The sequence below is a fragment of the Schistocerca piceifrons genome, chromosome 2 (assembly GCF_021461385.2).
Source record: "Schistocerca piceifrons isolate TAMUIC-IGC-003096 chromosome 2, iqSchPice1.1, whole genome shotgun sequence".
Classification (NCBI taxonomy): domain Eukaryota; kingdom Metazoa; phylum Arthropoda; class Insecta; order Orthoptera; family Acrididae; genus Schistocerca; species Schistocerca piceifrons.
This window is the reverse complement of record NC_060139.1, coordinates 756,767,446-756,789,470: the sequence shown is the minus strand read 5'-3', so window position 1 is coordinate 756,789,470 and position 22,025 is coordinate 756,767,446. Positions and strand designations below refer to the sequence as shown.

Sequence of the window (22,025 nt, the reverse complement as noted above, 5' to 3'; positions counted from 1 at the left end):
CTTTTATAATTGTAACAGTATATAGGTCCTCTTCAGGAAACTTTCATTTATTCCTGGAAAACTTGGATGCCTTGTTGTGCTATCTGTCAGATAGGGGAAAGCGAATTATTATTTGTGGGGACTTCAGTGTTGATTCACTGAAAGAGTGTAATAGGAAGAATGATCTGTAAGTCTTGCTCAGTTCTTTCAGTTTGACATCTGTCATTAATTTTCCTACTCGGGTAGTAAAGGACAGCAGCACATTGATAGATAACAGTTTTATAGACCAAGATAGGTTTAAAAACATAAATTCTTGTCCTGTCGAGAATGGCCTTTCTGATCATGATGCTCAACTAATTACAGTATATGACATAGCTCCATTCAATAATTCAAAACTACCCTCCCAAGTTGTGCATTCAATTAATGACTCAACAGTTAGAAATTTCAGAGAAAATCTTCAGCAGCTAGACTGGGATGAGGTGTACAAGGAACCTGATGCTAATTTAAAATATAACTTATTTCATGATACACTTGTAAGAGAATCTGAAAACTGTTTCCCCAAGAAAGTAGTTAAATCTAATTATAAGAAACAATGCAAAAAAACATGGCATACTAAAGGAATAAAAATATCTTGTAACCACAAAAGGGAACAGTATCTAACAACAAGAAAGATTAATGACCCAGAAACAGCCAAATATTATAAAAACTATTGTGCTACATTAAGAAAGGTTATTAAAAAGTCCAGAAGCATGTGCATCATGTCTGAGATTAATACCTCTGATAACAAAATCAAAACAATTTGGAATATTATTACAAGGAAGACAGGGCAACCAAGAGCACAGGATGACGGCATCACCATCAAAGTGAATGGAAACTTAATAAACAACAAGCCGGAAGTTGAAAACATTTGGAATAATCATTTTTTAAATGTTGTAGAGAAAGTAGGATCTAAATTTTCATTAGAAGAAGCAAGGCAGTTAATGGAAGAGACCTTACCCACACTATTTGATACAATTGAAATTCCACCCACCTCTCCTTCTGAAATTAGGAAGATAATAAACTCTCTCAAGAATAAAAGCTCACATGGAATTGATGGCATTTCCAGCAGGGTAATAAAAGCTTGTTTCCAAGAAATAAGTGGGATTCTTAGCCACATATGCAATAGCTCTCAGAAGCAGGGTATTTTCCCACATAGACTGAAGTCTGTCATTGTTAAAACACTGCATAAAAAAGGGGATACGTCTGATGTCAACAACTACAGCCCAGTCTCTCTTCTGACTACCTTATCCAAAATTCTTGAAAAGGTAATGTATTGTAGAGTAGCTTCACACCTTTGTAAAAATAAAGTTTGAACAAAATGTCAGTTTGGTTTACAGAAGGGTTTTTCAACGGAAAATGCTATATATACTTTCACTAATGAAATATTAAACGCTCTGAGTAACCGGAAGTCACCCGTTGGGATTTTTTGTGATCTATCAAAGGCTTTTGATTGTGTAAATCATGGAATACTTTTAGGTAAGCTCAAGAACTGTGGTATGAATGGGACAGTGCTCAAATGGTTTAAATCATACCTAACTGGAAGAGTGCAGAAAGTTGAAATAAGCAGTTCACATAATATGCAAAAAACTGGTGATTTCTCAAACTGGACTACAATCAAGAATGGGGTGCCGCAAGGTTCGATCTTGGGTCCTTTGCTGTTCTTAATATGTATTAGTGACTTGCCATTCTGTACTCACGAAGATGCAAAGCTGGTACTTTTTTTCCTATGATACAAGTATAGCTATCACACCCAACAGACATGAATTACCTGGTGAAATTGTAAATGATGTTTTTCAGAAAATCATTAAGTGGTTCTCTGCAAATGGGCTCTCATTAAACTTTGACAAAACACAGTATATACAGTTCCACACAGTAAATGGAATGACACCATTAATAAATATAGACTTCGATCAGAAATCTGTAGCTAAGGTAGAGTATTCAAAATTTCTAGGCATATGCATTGATGAGGGGTTGAAGTGGAAAAAACACACTGAGGATTTGTTGAAACGTTTGACTTCAGCTACTTCTGCTATTAGGGTCATTGCAAATTTTGGCAATATACATCTCAGTAAATTAGCTTACCACACCTATTTTCGTTCTCTGCTTTTGTATGGCATCATATTCTGGGGTAACTCATCATTGGGTAAAAGAGTGTTCATTGCACAAAAGCATGTAATCAGAATGATTGCTGGAGCTCATCCAAGATCATCCTGCAGATACTTATTTAAAGAGCTAGGGATCTTCACTGTAGCCTCAATATATATATATATATATATATATATATATATATATATATATATATATATATATATATATATATATATATATATATATATATATATATATATAAACACACACACACACACACAAAGATGATGTGACTTACCAAATGAAAGTGCTGGCAAGTCGACAGACACACAGATGAACACAAACATACACACAAAATTCAAGCTTTCGCAACAAACTGTTGCCTCATCAGGAAAGAGGGAAGGAGAGGGAAAGACGAAAGGATGTGGGTTTTAAGGGAGAGGGTAAGGAGTCATTCCAATCCCGGGAGCGGAAAGACTTACCTTAGGGGGAAAAAAGGACGGGTATACACTCACACACACACACACACACACATCCATCCACACATATACAGACACAAGCAGACATATTTAAAGACAAAGAGTTTGGGCAGAGATGTCAGTCGAGGCAGAAGTGCAGAGGCAAAGATCACTACTCAAGATTAAATCTAACTTTGGCTCAGAAGGGGGTAAATTATGCTGCCACAAAAGTCTTTGGTCACTTACATAATAGCATTAAAAGTCTGACAGATAGCCATATAGCATTTAAAAGGAAATTAAAAGAATTTCTTAATGGCATCTCCTACTCATTAGATGAATTTGTGGATATAGCAAGTGGGTAATTTCCCCAAACCCCACAAAATAAATAAATAAATAAAAATAAAAAAATTAAAAATATTAAGTGTTATGTAATATTTTGTGTAATGTAATATCTTGTATAGACACCTGTTATTAGCCTGACACGTTCCACATCATTACGAAGTGTCGTATCCATGATCTGTGGAACAAGTACTAATCTAATCTAATCTAAACCTGAATTGGAATATGCTTGTTTCTGTTGCAACAGATGGGGCACCGTCGTTGCTGGGAGTCAATGTTGGATTTATAACACAGATGAAAGAACATATAAAATGTGTTCTTGGCACAACACATGATCTCCTTGGAATCCACTGCATTCTCCATCAAAAGAATCTTTGTGCAAAGTACACTAAAGTTAAAAATGTTATGTTTTGTAATCGCGACAGGAACGGTTGTGGGGTTGCTGCTAACGAAAACGCAGCGGGACCGAATGGGAGTGACCCGCAAACAAACCAGACGGACGAATGGGAATGGAAGGACAAGCACGATGACAGAAAACTGAGCAAGACACCAAGATCAACCACAGAGTATTAAGCAAAGGGCTTCCTCATAAACGGGAAGTAAGCACACACAATGGAAACACGATGTCTGTAAGTGAGATATCAACCGACTCAATGCAAATACCAGACTGCCTCGCTGAGTGAGAGGCAGCTACCTAAATACACAACAGGGTATGTCGCTATTGGCCGCTGGGACCACGTGCTCCATAGTGGCGTCCTCACAGTAGACTCGGGCCCAGGAGTGTGCGCAGCCACGGCCTACGGTGTTACTGCTGCAGAGACCTCTAGTGGTCATTGAGTTCCATGTCATCTGGTGCGGATTTGAAACCTGTGGCGCTCAGTACCAGATTATGGATACCATGGTACAAATTTCATCCAGTCAAGCAACCTGAGACATAAGCAGTTTAAAACTTTTGTTGAAGAAAGTGGTAGTCAGTATGGTGATCTCCCGTGTCACTGTAATGTGCACTAGTGGAGTAGGGGTCATGTCTAATCAAAATCATCCTGTTCCTAAGTTGCAAGGAAAAAACCTGGACTTGTGACTTAACTAGCCATGCTGATTTAACACGTCACTTGAATGATTTAAACACCTCACCCCAAGGCAAGGGCATTATCAAAACAGATATGTATTATAGGATCAAAGGCTCCAAAACGGCACTGGATCTGTGGACAAATCAAATGCTGGCTGAAAATGCTGTGCATTTTCCAAAGCCATCACACGTGCTTACTGCAGATATTAGTCTATCTGAAGAAATCCTACAAAATCTTCGTAATCAGTTTGAGTTTGGGTTTCAAGGCATAGAAGTGTTGCCTGTTAAGTTTCAGCTCTTTGTAAACCCACATTCAGTGGCCAACAATTTTCCTACCAGGTATCAAAGGAAACTGTTAAATTTACAATTTGGCAGTTTGTTGAAGGACAAATATAATCACAAAGAAGAGATGACTGATTTCTACAAAAATGTTACCCAAACCAGATTTATGAGGTTGTATGCACCTTGCACATGGATATTATATATGTTTGGTTCGACGTATGTGAACAAACAATTCTTTTCTTTTATTAAATTATCAAAGTCCAAATCCCAAAACACCCTGTCAGATCACAACCTAACATGCAAATATAGCAAACACTGGTAAACTAGTTAAAGAAAAATGAAACAGGAAATGTCCATGTAATTGTTCTGTACTAGTAGCAAAAATGGTATTACATTGTGTTGTTAATACCAGATCTGTTTCCTGTCTTTCCTAATTGCTGCAACCCCTACACACCGCTTCCCCTGCACTAGTAGCAGTACAGAGGATGATGATGTCACATGCAGAGGTCCTCTTCCTTGGGAGCACATACAGAGGTGTGGGCTGATGTCACACTAGCACAACCTGTCTTCCCCCATACTGTAGCAATCTTCTTCTTGCCCACCAACAGGAGGAACTGCTGCATTCCTCCATACAATCCTAGCAATGAGGAGTGGTGTTACTTATGTTTCACGAGGCACATCCGTGGGCTGCTGTGCCCATTCACCTCTCAGATCCTTACTGTCTTCACTGTAACTTGAACAAGAGACACAAAGAACTACCAGTTGGGCCAAGATTTTTTTAAAGGGGAATTACTCCTCCATCATTCCCATTTTATCCTTTCTTTTACAGATAGAATGTGCTCACAAGGAAAAGTAATTGGAGTTATAATGCTGTATTAGTGTATTTCTCTTCTCTCACATTACACATTTTGCCTTTTAAGATAATGTCTGTTGATTTAGAGAAATCAAGAGGAGAGTTAGAAAGAGTTGTAAGATTATACTACTACACAGAAACAGAATGATTGCCAATAGTTACTTTTGAGTGGTGAAACTCCAGTAATGCCAACAGACACACATTAAATACAAAACACTAACCTAGTTTTCATGATATGGTTATAATAGAGGGAAAAATTCCATGTAGGAAATATATATCTAAAAACAAAGATGATGTGACTTACCAAATGAAAGTGCTGGCAGGTCGACAGACACACAAACAAACACAAACATCACACAAAATTCAAGCTTTCGCAACAAACTGTTGCCTCATCAGGAAAGAGGGAAGGAGAGGGAAAAGACGAAAGGATGTGGGTTTTAAGGGAGAGGGTAAGGAGTCATTCCAATCCCGGGAGCGGAAAGACTTACCTTAGGGGGAAAAAAGGACGGGTATACACTCACACTCGCACACACACACACACATATCCATATGTCTGTATATGTGTGGATGGATATGTGTGTGTGTGCGAGTGTGAGTGTATACCCGTCCTTTTTTCCCCCTAAGGTAAGTCTTTCCGCTCCCGGGATTGGAATGACTCCTTACCCTCTCCCTTAAAACCCACATCCTTTCGTCTTTTCCCTCTCCTTCCTTCTTTCCTGATGAGGCAACAGTTTGTTGCGAAAGCTTGAATTTTGTGTGTCTGTCGACCTGCCAGCACTTTCATTTGGTAAGTCACATCATCTTTGTTTTTAGATATATATAACCTAGTTTTCAGTTACAAATGAAAGCTAGAATAACTTTTCGTACTTTTAATGTGTGGCTGTTGAAGGTAATAGAATTTCACCTCCTGAAAGTAAGTACTGGGCAACCTTTCTGTTTCCTTGTACTTTTGTAGTTTTCTCCAGTGAATTTTTCTTTAGACAGAACCATAAGATTATTTAATCCAAACTGTAAAATAAGTGAGATAGATATGTCATCAAACTTTCAGGACAACCCTTAGTTGTTTACATTTACAAGGAATCCATAGTAATATTTTGAGACCTATCTTCATTGATTCAATACTTTTATATGCAGAAGAGAGCATAAACTTATGTGTGAACTCAAATCTTTGCTTTCAGAAAGAAGAATCTATGTTAAGTACAATGGAAATCACGATCAGTCCTTGGATAGCCAACTGTATATAGTGTACACCAAATACCTTGATAAACGTTTCTCCCCAAGAGTAACTACCCTGCAGATCACTGATCTTCGCTGTACTCAACACCTTCTTCCACCGAAACAGTAAAAGAAATTATTAATCATGCCATATCAAATCTTCGAATTTGGCTAAAAAGGGATAAGCCTGAAGAAACAATGAAAAAATTATCTATAGTTTTATGTGAGGAACATCATTTCAAACCTTTTCTTTTTGCTCGATGACACCCACCACAAATTAATGAAAGGAAACAAGTTCATTGCTTACTGCAATTTCGCTGTTGATGTTGTAAAATTTTGACATCACACATGATGTTTAAATTTATTACTTCTTTACTACTGACTCCATTTGCAGCACATTTTGCAGACCATACCTGCATATATCACTGAATGTATTTTCAAAATGATGCCATTGTGTGACACAGTTCAGGAGATATGATGTCATAAAGATTGAGATGTGTGAAAAACTAGCTGTTATTAAAATGGAACACACATTATCTGAATTAGTCTCATCCAGTATTTAATAATGAGAGGACTTAGTGACTTCCAACAAACATTAAAATGTAATTTTAAACCTTTTCAAAACTCTCTCATGCTTACCATCAAATTTAACATGTTAACTCATTTGCACTCAGACATTTGAAGCTGTGTTATATGTGGGAGTTCAATTCTTTATGGAGTCAAGGGGTGGGGTTTACTGGTTTCTTCTGAGATAGAAACAAAGAGGAATGCACTGAAATTTGTGGTCAATATATGATGCCGAACTCACCTAAAAACTCTGCTCAGCTTTTATAAGACCCATGAGATCAGTGTTGGGTTATGGCTGTGTATTTTACCACGATGGGGCAAGAAATTTGACATCTGAACTAAACAGACTTCACTATTGCTGTATTGAAATACACACTGGAGCCATGCTATTCACACCTATGAAGGCTGTCTTTGTTGAGGAAATTTGTGAATAAATTCACATTAAAATGAATCTCACAGATAGGACACCTTTTAATTAACAGATTAACGAAGTATTGGGCAAACACAAAAAAAGTACCTACTTCACTGGAAATGGAAGGGAGCCACTGATTATGAAATTCCTTCAATGTTAAACTTGGCATGAAAATAAAATATGAAACCATACCAGAATTTCTTGGGCCATTCAGCTACTGAAATGAAAATGTACTAACCTTCAGTAACATCCTACTATGTAAAGATTTGTCCAAACTTGAAGACTGAAATCAACATTTTGCTCAGTTCCACCTTTCTGAATTCACCAAAGATTTATACAGATCAAGCAAAGACAGGCAGTGACAACTCAGTAGGATGCATAATACTACAGAAAATTATCAAGTGTACGTGGAAGCCACCACTGTTAGGAAAGCAGTAAAATACTGTAGATCTTGCATTCAACTAACCAACTTCCTAAGTGCAGTGAAGAGCCTGAGAAAATCAAACGGTAACAAAAGTGTGGCACATATACTTATATACTTTATTAAAGAAGTCACTACAAATAAATCAGCAGGTGTACTAACAATCTGTTGTGGATTCAAGGGTGCAGTGGAATTTTTCATAAAGACACAAATGAGAGCTTGGTGAAATGAAAAATTAATTAGGTAAAATTCTGCTTATAGACTTGTTTACCAGGTTGAGCTCAGTCAATGAAAAAGTGACAAATATAACACACAGACACTATAGGATTGGACCAAGGTCTCAAAAGGATTGCATTACGGCAGGTTGCAACCTGTAATAGCATTATGTTCCTAGTTTACTAATTGGATAGAAACAAGTGGTTCATATCAACTGTTGTGCACTTGGGCTTAAATCTATGGCAAATTTCCAGCTCATTTGTTCTGAACAGTACTGGAGGAATCTCCATAGTGCAATTTTTGCAGTGTAAAAAAAAAGTGGGGGGGGGGGGGGGGGGGGAAATAAAAGAAAGAGAAGTGTACCATCCGCTACACTCTTGTGACAGATACAATTCATAACAAAAATCAATTATCGGAACATTGGTTAATGCAGAAGTTTCCCTTCCGACTTTGCCTAGAGTATTGTTGTCAGCCTTAAACATGTCATTCAGCTATTAAAATATATGTGTTCTAACTGTCCACATACACTATGCACATGGTTTGAAGGTGTTTTATATGACGATATGTCTTTTTTTTATTGTGTGATTAGTTTGAGTAGTTTCTAGTGGTGTCTCTTTCAGTCATTAATTCATACCAAGATTTTTTGTAAATAGCAATTAACCAAGTGCAGAGTAGAATAGCCATGACAAAAAATCATATAAATACAAATGGTTGCTTATGTGCTTTAATTTTTGTTCTAGGCTGTTGAAAATCCAACCCATCAAGAAATCCGAGATGTACTTTCTTCAGCGGGCTTAAAAATTGGAGTGGAGAATAAATACTACTGTCGAGAACGAAGCAAAGAGATGCTGTACAGAGGCCGAATTAGAGTGCAGCTTAAAAATGATGATGGAACACCATTTAATCCAGACTTACCAACAAGTAAAGTAAAATATTGATGAAAAATCATTGAGAAATGTAGTTTATAACACGTGAACCACAATGACTGGAGTCATATGAAATTTGCGTTAAACCAGATAGACTAGAAACAAAAGTAAAGTATAATTTCAGCAGAGCTGTTGTAGCAGTTATTCTGATTCAATATGTCTATCACGACATAACTAATAGTGCCAGTCTCCTAATTGAGCAGCCAACTATGTCTTTTATGATACAGGGTGACTTTTCACTTTGTAATGATATACAGTTAGTGCTGGAAAGAATCAAAACATTATTCGCCACTTATCATATTAACCAGTATTTGCAGTCATCACTACTTTATTGAAGCTCACAAGCAACGAGTTGAAAAAACATAAAACTTCTCTTCTTCTGCTTCGTTAGGACCCTTCAGGATCACATGTGGCTTGTTTTGTACATCTTCTTTCTTCCCAATACCTCTTCAAACTCTCCCTTCCTCTGTTTCTTTCTTCTTTTGTTAAGACAACTTTGATTTTGATGTCCGGCCACCTCTGACCGTCCACCAACCCTTTACATTTCTCCCTGTCATGTACTACTGCCTGCAGATTCCTTTCTTTTATTCCTACAGCTTTTCAATCATCTCTTACTTCCTTCACCCAGTTGTTTCCTGTATGACATGGTGCATTCCATATCTTCTTAATCAACCTCCCCTCATCCATCCTCATGATGTACCCAACAAATCGTAACCTCCTCTTCCGTATCTCGCTCGGTATGGGTTCAATATTTTCATACAGTTACTGTCGTGTTCTGTATATCCAGATATCCCCATGTTTTTTGGTGCCCCATATGCATCTCAAAATTTTCCGCTCCTCCTCCTCTAACTGTATACAAGCTCTCTTGCTGAGTGTGATCATTTCTGATGCATGCAGAGCAGCATTTCTCACAATTGCTGTGTAGTCTCACAATTTGGCATTCTGTGGCATTTTTCTTGCCATATGTTGTTTTCACCACATGCTGAAGCTTCTGCTAAAGCTGTGCCCTGTGTACTGTGCTACTGTTGCTCCGTATGCCACCAGTTATCTTCTCCCCCAAATAACGAAAACTGTTGACTTTCTCAACCACTTGGCCATCAATCTTCCAGACTGAGTGTTCAATGTGTTGATCTTCTTATATGCAATCTTCCGTCTGACCTTTTCTGCTGTTTCGGCTAGATTTTTAGTGCTGTCTTTCCCTCTTCTTCTGTCTCATTTAAGAGTGCCACATCATCTGCGAATGCCAGGCAGTCCACTGTTGCATTATGTTTGACCTTGTATCCTGTTTGCACACCTTTGATCTTCATGTTACTGTTTAGTTGTCTCCACTGTCTCACTACTTCGTCCAAAACTAGGTTAAATAAAATTGGTGACAGGCCAACATGCCGGACTCCTGTTTTTATTTCAAAGCTGTCTGACAGCGTACTGCGATGTCTGATCCTGGCAGTAGTGTCACTTAATGTTTCCTTTATTATTGCATGTGTTGTAGCATCCAGTCCTCTATCTTCTAACACATCAAGCAGAGTACTTCTGTCAGCTGAATCGTAGGTCTTTTGGAAGTCCACAAATGTCACTATTATGTTTTTTCCTTTCCTGTGCCTGTGTTCTATTATTCTTTTTGTTCCAAATATCTGTTCTGTACAGTTCCTACATTTTTTAAAGCCACACAGCTCCTATTGTCGGCCCCAGTTGTTCTTCAACTCTGTTTAGCTAGATTATCGACAAAACCTTGTGCCCTATGTTCAAGAGTAAGATGCCCCTGTAGGTATCCAGTACTTTCTTGTCCCCTTTCTTGTGTAGTGGTATTATAATGGCTTCTTTCCAGTCTATGGATATTTTCTTATTTCTCCAGATATCCATTATTATACAGTACATATTTCTTTCTATTTCAGACCCACCCACTTGATCTTTTCAGCACAGATACCATCATTGCCTGATTCCTTGTTGTTTTTGAGGTTTTTAATTGCCTCTCCTATTTCTACCCTGGTGGGTGCATTGTCTAGACTATCCTGACTTTCGTCCCTAGAGCATGTGTCCACTTTACTGTCAGTGCTTCTGCATTCAGCAAATCCCTAAAATACCTAGCCATTTTCTCACACACCTCTTTCTTGCCAGTTTTTATTGTGCCATCGTGTCCTATTACAGAGGGTTCTTTTGCCTCGAAGCCTTTAATTCTGCTCTTCATTTCGCTACCAAAGATTTGTGATTTGTGTTTCTTGAAGGCCTTGTTTGCTTCTTCAGATTTCTCATTCCATCTACTTCTCTCAGCATTTCTGAACATTTCTCTAGCAATTTTTCTTACATTCTGGAAGTTCGACTAGTCTTCGTGCTTTTTACAGTATTGCCATTTCATCCATACTTTCTTCCTGGTCTCGACTGTATTCTCACATTCAGTCGTCCACCACTCATGCTTCCTTTTCTTGTTCTTAGTAGCCAGTTGCACTGCCTCTTCTTCCATCATATCTCTCACTCTCTTCCAGTCACTCGGAACTATCATTCTCTTTGCATACTCTGCTCTGTGCTTTTTCAGAAGATCTAGGTCGATTCTGTGAGTGTTTATGGTCCTACATTTCCTTGCTCTGTTGGGTATCCATCTGCATTTTATTTCGACAGGGTAGTAATCTTATTCCATTCTGCTATTTTTCCACACTTTTGTGTTGATAATCTCTCTGTGATTCTTGTCACGGATTTCTACATGGTCTAGCTGTTTTTCCCCAATCCTGTTTCTAGGGCTGGCCGACATTGTTTTCTTGCTTGCCTTAATTTTGTAATGAGTGGTCATTATTCTCATCTTGTGTCTCTTACAAAGGTCCACTAATCTCTCACAATTCTTGTTTGTTCTCTTGCGGGCTGAATAACCTCCCACAGGACCTCTAAATGTCCTTTCCATGCGTATTTGCGCATTAAAATCTCCTAGCAAAATAGACACCTGTTTTGTCCACATCTGTCACTACCTTATCTAAAGTGGACCAAAAATGTTCAGTTCCTGCTTCATCTTTTTTGTTCTTATCATTTGTTGGTGCATGTGCACGTGCAACCTATTGTACAGGTTTTGGTTCCTATTTTCGTTGTCAGATATGACAGTATCTCATTTGTGCCCTTCTTCACATTGATACTATCCAGGCATCTACGATCTACTACAAAAGCTGTGCCAAAAATAAAAGGTTGCTTTGGCACTCAAACACTGGGTTTCCCTTTCAGAATTACATATCCCTCTGCTTCCATTGTGCTTTCGTCCCTCAATCTTGTTTTCTGTAGTGCCAGTATGCCAGTCGCAAGTTCTGTCATACTGTCAAGAACTTGCTTTAGCTTACCCACCTTCATCATTGTCTGTATGTTCATGGTTCCCATTTTAATAGTCTGTTTTGGTCTGATTTTGTGTCCATAATTTAGATTGGATTTTGAGGTACTGGTAGGTTCACAGTTTCGTTTCGCACCTGACGCAGGCGCCCCAGAATCTGATAGCCTGCTTGCTTTGACCTCGGTCAATAAGGGCTTAGCCCCCTGGGGTATATTTGTAATTATCACATGCTTCAGACTGCTTCACAAGCTGAAGTTTCACCTTTGGCTACTGCATTTGCAACAGCGTGGTTACAACTGAGGTGGTTAGCCCCAGAGGATGTAATCAGGCCGCCCCGCTGGGATCAGACACCTTTTGTGGCCGCTCCACTGGAGTACAGATGCCACTTTGTTGTGAGAAGGTTTTTCCGCCTTGATGACCATTGGGATTGGCCAAATATTCTTTTAAAATGACTGGCCATCTTCTTCCACCCATCAAGCTGTTGCCCTTTTCCCGCTACAATTTTGATTGAGAATGATAAAGAAAAAGGATAGGCTTAGCATAAGCTTGGGTTCTCCTTCTGGAAGCTAAGCTACCACTGACATAGCCCTCCAGATCCAGGGCACGCAAACCTCCTCACCCACAGAGATAGTTCTATGTTAAGGCGGTGTCCCCTTAGGAGGAAAAATATAAAACTAAATAATTCATATGCAAAATGATGATATTATAAAGATACCACACAGAAGTTTGATCTAAATGAAGCATGTTGGTCACAAGATGCACAAAAAGTTTGAGTTGTAAATGAATTTGTACTTCCTCCACGTTTGACTGAGTAGAACTACTTGGTGAATAAAGCTGAATGAATGTGACATACTTTTACGTTTATGTTAATTTCTCACATGGCTTCTCTGTCATCTGTGCATGGCTGACTGTTCCAGCCACTGAAGCTTTTCCTCTAAACTAAAGACTTTGCCTTTAATTGTATGCTACACTGTTGGTCAAACAAAATAACAGAAGATGAATTCTTGTCTGCAAGTTGTCTCTACTTTCTTCTGGCAGTATTTTTAATATGTGTCAAAGTTACAACAACATTTTCAAAAATGATATGTAAACATAATAACTTCAAATGAAGTCTCAACACAAGGACCTATTGGCTAGTAGTTAACTGTGCTAGAAGACTGCGCTAACAGTCTTTTGCTATATATGGCAGCCATTAAGCAGGAAAGTATTTGTTGTTGTTTCTTTAACTTGTGCTGGTAAAATGACAGAGCAGTCATTGTGACTTACTTTATGTACAAGGGTGTACTGAAAATTAATGCCTCCAAATTTTTTATGTGAAAACCCATAAATCTTTTTAAATAAAACAAAATTTATTAACATTCTACATCTTTATTCTTCATGTCTGCATATTTATTTCCCAACATAATCACCCTGGTGACATACACATCTCTCCCAACAAGAGACCAGTTTATTGACACCATCACCCCCTCTCTATGAATGTGAAGTCCACAAAGACACTCTTAAAGTTTTGGAAACAGCTGAAAATTGGTTGGGGCCAGTTGAGACTGTGTGGAGGATGATCGCTGACAGTAAACCCAAGGTATCTGATTCTTACAGATGTCATAGCCTTCGTGTATGGTCTGGAATTGTCATGCTGAGGGAAGGGTACTCCATTTGTGGAAAGTTAGAGGCTTGATTACAGCATACTTTTCCTCACACACCAACATAGTTACATTACACATCATCATGTTACACACTACAATTCAGAACGTTCTAGTGGCAGAGGAATGTAACTTGCATCAGCGAAACAGGAAAGTCGACCGAGTAAAATGCATGATATATATGACCAGCAGAAAAATGCTGATATCAGAGCACAAAAGGGGCAACTATGCTCCGGTTTTAAAGACTCTGACTGAAAAGAGGGGTGCCAGCTGCCTCACTCAACCTTCCTCAGCACCTTTAAAAATTTTCCAAAAGATTTCGGCATGCAAACATATTTGCACTCTTTTTAACTTGCAACCCACGTCTCACTCCCATAAGCTCCCCTAATGTAACTTGCTCTCACCCATTAGTTTATTGTTCTAAGTCACTCGTATCCATCCACTCTCACTTGCTCATTCTCACTCACTCATTCAACCCAACTCATTGTCATTATCTCTTTGTATCTCTCTGTCACCGTCTAATGTCTCACATCCACAATCTTCTTTTTTCTGCCCTACTACTGCTGTCTCCTCTCACTGTCACTGTCTCCTCTTATTGCTATTACATTCATTCCTTTGCACTGCTGCTGTCACTCTCTCTCTCTTCCTCATTGTCATAGGGTCTGTCTGTCATTGTCAGTGGCTCTCGCCCACTTCCACTTTTTCCTTTTCTTTATCCCTCTCCCACTGGCACTGTCTCCATCACTGTTTCCCTAGCACTGTTCAGTCACTGTCAGCTATGTTCCTTTGCCACTGCCCTCTCTTTCTCTCACACTGCCATTGTCTTCTTTGCTTTTTTATATCACAAATAATGTCTACTGTCATCCAGTTCTACATCTCTTTGCCACTGCCACTGTCTCCTCATTTCTGAGCATAAAAAATTGCGAATATGTTTAAGTGCTAAAATTTTTTAGATCATTTTTAAAAGTGCTGAAGAAGGTAGAATGAGCAGCTGGTGCTGCACTTTTCAGTCACAGTGTTTGAAACAGGAGCACATTCGCCTTTTTTTGTGCTTCAATATGAGCATTTTTCTGCTGGTACCCTTCTTTTCCCTGCCACAGCAGGGCATGTCACTCATGTGAAAAGAACTTTACAAATCAATAAAATTTTATTAGTTTACTTATGCGATATTGAAATAATGCAAAACTACTCACACCAGATTTTATGTGCACAAAAATCTTACATATTATTCAGTACTGCAACATTGAGTTTCCTGAACCCTCTGGATGATAATGGAAACATTTTACAGTGTATTTCTCTGCACTGTGTCACTTTATAAACTATATTTTTGCTTCATACCAAATTTTGTGTGTACAAGTAGGGTAACTTTGAACATCTGTATCTCAAACAGGGATAAAAATATCAAGAAAATCTTCCAGGTTGTTCAAGATTGAGGCCTTAGGAGTATATCGTAAAATTTACAACCATTTACTGTGCACAGCCATCTTGGAATCCGTGGCTCAGTTTTGGTACCCAAAAAAACATATTTTTGGGGTGTTTCTCAATAATGAGTAAAGAGTTTTGAAAATGGAAAGATACATGCATAACAATAGAGAGTATAATGTTAAAATTTGAGCGATTTGCTGTGGTTATTTATTCTTTAGATTTTGCTGCACACTGGAATTTGTGCATATTTTACACGTACATGTAAGGTAACTTTTAACCTTTGTATCTAAGAAATTGATAACAAAGTCAATAAAATTTTCGAGGTTGTTCTGGATTGGGACCTTAGCAATATGTTGTAAAAATTTCAGTCATTTACTGTGTATAGGCTTCCTGGAATCTGGGCTATGGTTTTAGTATGAAAAATTGGTTAAAACATTTTTTTTTGGGGGGGGGGGGGGGAGTTTCTCTGAGGAACTGCCCATTAGCTAATAACTTGGAACCTCTGTGTACTGGAAACAGATAAATATATCAAGAAAATTTTCAAGGTTGTTCAAGTTCGGGATCTTGGAAATATATCATAAAAGTTTCAGCAATTTGCTGTGCATGCATGTCTTGGAATGCACAACTCAGTTTTGGTACAAAAAATGGTAAAAAAAATCTTTTTTGGGATTTTCTAAGGATCTGCCCATGAACCAATGGTGCCTCCATAAGCCCCTTATGGCCCACCTTAGACCACATCAAATGCAAAAAGAATCAACTGATTTGCTACATTTGCCTAAGCAGGAGGAAGTATGTAATCTACGTACTTTGGTCCAGTACTGTTGGATAGTGACACTAGGATGATTCTTCTGTTGAATACCCAAATAGTCCCTAGCCTAAGGGCTGACCAAAACACTTGATCCAACCTTTATGTTACTACAGAACCTAAGGCATGAGCCCTGGAACAATCCCTTTTTATGTGCAGCATTTTCGAACTTAATAGGTAGCATGTGCTTTCACATGTATACTGATGTGTGACTGGTATTGGGATTGGAATAAGAAATTCGGAGGCATTATTTTTCAGCATGCTCTCATATTTCATCTTTTGACTTCTTCACTTGTTTTTGCAAATCTCTCTCTCTCTCTCTCTCTCTCTCTCTGTGTGTGTGTGTGTGTGTGTGTGTGTGTGTGTGTGTGTGTGTGTGTGTGTGGGGGGGGGGGGGGGGGCAGTGCACACAGACTTTTCCTTTCTTTGTTACAGTTACTGTTGTCATAAAATGATTGTTTTTAATATGTCAAAGAATTTTTCCTGACTTTATTATTGGCTTCATTTTATTGCTTTTTTGAGATATTTTTCTTCTCTTGCAATATTTGTTGTATTTCGTGAAAGAACTACCAAAAGGTGTGTTACATTTTTCATTGCTAAGTCAGTGTATTTTTTAACAAGTGAAAAAAAGTGGTATTGAATTTTGACCAACTACAAAGTAAGTAAAGAATGTCTTTTGATACATTTGTTAATAAGACTCAAGCAACAAGAGAATTTTTTCCACAGGTAAATGAAAAGTGAAAAACCAGTGTTGGAATTTTGGATTTTGAAAACAGTTAGTTGTTGAGTTGAGAGAAAAGTGTAGTGTAATGGCGAATAAATACGAGTAGGTGGAATCAATACAAAAATGAAGTAAAAGAAGTTCTTTATTAACAATAAATAGAACAGTAACATGGTTGCAGAGTGTGAAGATCAGTGGGTACTGATGGTAGTTGGCTAGGGAAGATTACAACCAAAAGTTTTTGATATATTGAGAATATAAGAGAGAAATTACATACAATACATCAAAAGAGTGATATTTAATGAGAAAGCATTGTGTGAATATAAGAAATGCTAGAACAAGTTGTGCTATTTCTAATTCCAAGGGGAGTGACTATTTTTTACAGACAAATTTCCACAGTAATTGGAACAAACTTCTACAAAAGGAAGTCATAAGAAATCGAAGTCATGTCACAAACTAGACTTTATGGTGTTCCCTAGGCTTGAGATCAATTAATAAATTGTAGCCCCTGCTCAATATAGCACTAATACTCCACAAATTCAACTTATCAGTGAAATATGATGACTTTGATAGCTGCAGTTGATTCCAGGTCTCTGGCCGTGAAGTTCACTTGTGCTGACAGGCTCTAACACTATGTGTAAGGTAACTTCTGATAAATAAAACATTTATTATATGACTGTCATCCAGCATGTTTACATATTGTTGCCAACCTAAATTTGGTTGGTGTTCATAGAAATAAAAGCAGTGGATATCTATGTGACTTACCAAATCATAACACACTCTCAAGTGACCTTTGGGATCTACACAGAATGTATTTAAAGGCGGCACTCCGCAGTAGCCTAAAGGATATGATGTCACAAAACATATGTAACAGTAGGTTAGGTTAGTTTAGGTTAGGTTAGGTTAAGTTCGAAGGCTGCATGAAGGCTGATACTTTCTTCCTCTATATTAGTACATCCTTTCCTTTTTTGCTGCACCCCCTCCCTCTTCCCCTCTCCCTCACTCCGCACTCCACAATCTCCAGATGCTGCACCTGATGGCAGTCTTGTCATGTCTCCATCTAGTCACTGCACACTCAGCCAAGAGCACTCTTCTCTCACCCCATCGGTACTCTGCTATCCCTTCACCTTCCCCACTCCCTCCAGGGTGCTGCTTTAGTTCCACGTAGATGTGCTTGCTCATGTAAATGTGTGTGTGTGTGTGTGTGTGTGTGTGTGTTTTTCCTTCCTTTTCTGAAGAACACTTTGGTCGAAAGCTAAATGTATTACAGTCTTTTCATTGTACCTGTCCGCAACTTCAACATGTTATCTTTGCAGTGAATAGCAATTGATCCTTTTCCTTATATTGTAAATACTGTATTATATTAGGATTAATAAATCAGTTTATACTATTTGTTGATACAAGTAAATAATAAAAATTGCCAGCCTACAACCCTTTGCTCTGAAAGTAGACCTCTCACTGAAATTTGAAATATTAGAGATCCGTTAACTACTACACATACTGTCCTCCAGATTGAGGGTATTTGAAGTATTAGAGACCCATTAACTACTACACATACTGTCCTCCAGATTGAGGGTATTGCCTGTAAATCACACAGCATTAGTTTTGGCAGGTGGTGAGAAACATTTCTTTATAGAACTGACTGAAATCAAGAGTATGTCAGATGAATGATAAAAGTAGTATCAGAATGAGTTGAGTCTTCATGGAAAGCTTATCTTGGGAATTTTGTGACAAAACTAATGATTATTGTGAAACAATATTTCTTGACAACTGTGAAAATCCATGTAGCTGACTGATGGTATCACTGAACAATTATTGGAACTGAAGACACCAGAACTAGTAATTTCCCAAGTGCAGTGATGAAGTCAAGCATCAGAAGGATTTTTTTATCAAAATTAATCAGCCATAGCCAAAAGTAAACAAGTTGATGTAGGGAACTTAAAATATAGTTGGGCTTATTTCCTAAGAAATTCAAAATCTTTAATTATAATAGGTTACAATAGCATTGCACATTCATTATTCCTCAAATCTTTTGAACTCAGTGACAAGTGCAAATCACTTAACACCACATAGATTCTGATTGTGGGGGAAAAATACAGGATGTTATTTAAAAAGTGTGCAGTTGTTAGATTTTATTCCACCCTTAGGCCAAACCATAACCTATAAACAGACAGTGATCACTGGGATTAGAGAACAAGCATGAAAATTTTAGATGTCACATTGTTACAGTCCGCAAAAAGTTATAATGAGCTGGGATGAGGAGATGTGGATTGTTATCTAATGTGCAAGAAAGTTGGTGCAGTATGAAGTGGAGAGAAACATAGGAAGTGATGATGTTATAGAGTTAACACCACTTGCTATCTGGCTATGAAGTCTCACAATGTAAGATCAGTTTTGCAGATGCCCATCGTTTTGTGGAGCAAAAGTATTGTAATTGCCTGTAGGCATCAAGGTTTTCACAGTCAGCACAAAAGAATATCAAGTGCTATGGTAGGCATTAATGTCCTGAAGTAGGAATGAAAATTTTAAGACAACCACATATGTATGTATACTCCACAAGCCATCTTCCAGTGTGTGGCAGAGGATACGTCTGGTACTACTATCATTTCCCTCATATCCTCTTCCATTTGTAAGTGGTGCACCACGGGAAGAATGACTGTTGACAAGCCTGTGCACGAGTTCAAATTTATCTGATTTTCTCATCATCATTGTTTCGTTAGACATATATGGATAGAAACAATATGTTGTCTCACTCTTCGTGGAAAGTACATGATTATAATTTCAACAGTAAATGTTTCCATGATGCACAACACGTTTGTTTCAGTGTCTGTCATTGAGATTATTGAGCATCTCCATAATGCACTCATACTTACAAAACGATCCTGTGATGAAACACATTGCTCTGCTAACACTGGAAAATTGATGAACAATTCGCAATAATTAGTCAAAGGTGTATTTTGTAAGCCACTTCTTTTGTTGATAAATTATGCTTCCTTATGATTTGTCCATTTAATCTCAGCCTAGCATTCACTTTTCTTAAAACTACTTTTATGCAGTCACTCTGGGCAGTTACTCCTAGGTACTTGTATTTTACATTTGTCATCAAGTCAGCAATTTATCGCGAACATTATAATCAAATAGGAATGGATCCCTTTTCCTGTTTATGTGCATCCATTACATTTATTAGTATACTTCATCAGCTGTCAGTCCCTGCACTAACTGTGAAGATTTATCCACTAGATTATTTATATATATTGTAACCATTATGTTGAACAGTGTGCTGAGCAGTTGTATGATCCAGTTACCAGCTGACCATAATCAAAAAGTGTCCACTCATCCAATGTGGGTGAATGATGTGTATGCTTTCATAGACAGCCCTTCTTCTGATGGGACAGAAGATGCTAATCACAGGACTGTTGCATGTGTAGTGGGCAGCCATATGGAATCGTTTTCATAGGGATTTGATCCATGAGGTAGGATATTAGAAACAGAAGTGGGATAGGGATGTATGACGAAATTGTGTAACTTCTGTGAGCGGGAGAATACCACCTTGGGAAGAGTGATACTGACAGTGGGGCAGATATTAGTCCAGTCAATGAAGAAAACTTAGGAGGAAAAAAATTGATTAGTAGCAAATTTTTGTACAGTAGTAGGAGGGAGTGCCATGACCAAACACATTAAAAATCTTGACCAGTAGAGTGTGAGTGTGGGAGTCAGGCATTTAAATGTCACATTTTCCATTTTCTTGAATAAATTGGAAACTGCAATTTGTAGCAAAAATGTTTCTCATTAAAACATAAACTATATTAAATTTCCTACGAAAAAGGGGTGTAATAGGCTGGAGAGGAAGAGGTGAGAGGTAGAACCATGAGGGAAGGTAGGGTGCCAAATTGTGGTCATGCACTTCCCTCTTTCCTAGCTCTGCAAACTGAAGAGTGAGCAGACAATTGCCCCCTCTGTCTACCACACTACACCTCAAGAAGCAACTACAGGATGCTTCATAATGTTATACTGATCCGTCATGACTCGCCTTACGAATTGCTGGTAATGCAGTGTGCAGACTTGCACGGGGGTGTTTATTTTCCATAAAATGCATTAACACTACATGGAATACAGGTTGTGTTACTAACAGTACTAATGCAAGAAACACACATGGACAAAATCTATGTAATTCTCTGCACACTATTCACACTGCTTGAGGGGAAATTGTTCTTAGTTATCATTATTGGCAATTGTAAAGTTCTTTTGTGAAATACAACTTCTCTCACCACAAGCACTGCTTGCTTTTCAGTTTACAGACGTTCTGTACCTGCCCAACATTTCCTGTCCGGTTCTCTTGTGTGAATAGACAAAATAACTTCACTGATCTCTTGTTAAGATAGTGGAATAATTTTTAGTTTATTAAGAAGATTGGCCTGAAATTAGTTTTCACCTTTTGTTATACGTTCTTATCACACAGAAGAACTAGACTCATACAATTTTTTTTAATTTTTTAGGAGACTCTATCATGCTTTACTTGGGGCAGATGATTCCAAAATTGAAATCACGCTCTGGGAAACAGTCTGCTGCTGATACAAATCAGGCACAGTCTTCTGGTGGTGCAAAAAAGAAATCAAAAGGAAGAAGATAATGTTTCACATCCTGTATGTTTTCTACAGCTGTATAAATTAATATTATGGCTACACAAATAAAAATTAATATATTATAGATTTTATTTTAATGTTATGTGTGTTTACAAATGTATATGTTAACTTCCCTTTTAAATGATTTGAAGCAAAACAGAAAATTGTGGTACATACTTGAAAACATTACTGAAAGGACTGCTTTTAACACACTTCATCATAATATTGACTGGTCCAGTAAGGACTGTAGGCATCCTGCATATTTCAGCAGCTCTCCAGTCTCTTAGTGTTTCGTTCACATCACAATCGCTATGCACTGAAGATCTGAAGCGTATTCTTTTTATTACACTGCTTTCCGATGCTTGATGTTCAAATAAACATAATTCACAAACTTAAAGAAATTTAACCTTCATAATAGTTTACTAGTGGTGTTTAGTATTTTATTTTTATTTTTTATTGGCATTTAGTGCACATTGCTTTCGGTTAGTACCTTATTAAATAGCTGGTACATATAATGATTAAAATTTTTTGTGTAAAGGTACACATATCACATAATAGCTGATAACACATCATGATAACATTAATATGTTTGATAATACATTGTGACAACATTAATATGCCCAGTACTTTGTAATTCCTCTGTGTTT

The 22,025-nt window shown here is 37.8% G+C and overlaps 1 protein-coding gene across 1 annotated transcript in view; it reads left to right on the top strand.

Annotated features, from left to right (window-relative positions):
- The window catches only part of LOC124774899 (signal recognition particle 19 kDa protein), a 69,300-nt gene extending 47,837 nt beyond the window's left edge, over positions 1-21,463 (top strand). The window contains exons 3-4 of the mRNA XM_047249558.1: positions 8,679-8,859; positions 21,253-21,463. Coding sequence (XP_047105514.1) covers positions 8,679-8,859; positions 21,253-21,386 — 315 coding nt within the window. The 3' untranslated portion in view covers positions 21,387-21,463. The remainder of the gene's footprint in view (positions 1-8,678; positions 8,860-21,252) is intronic.
- Positions 21,464-22,025: the final 562 nt, after the last annotated feature.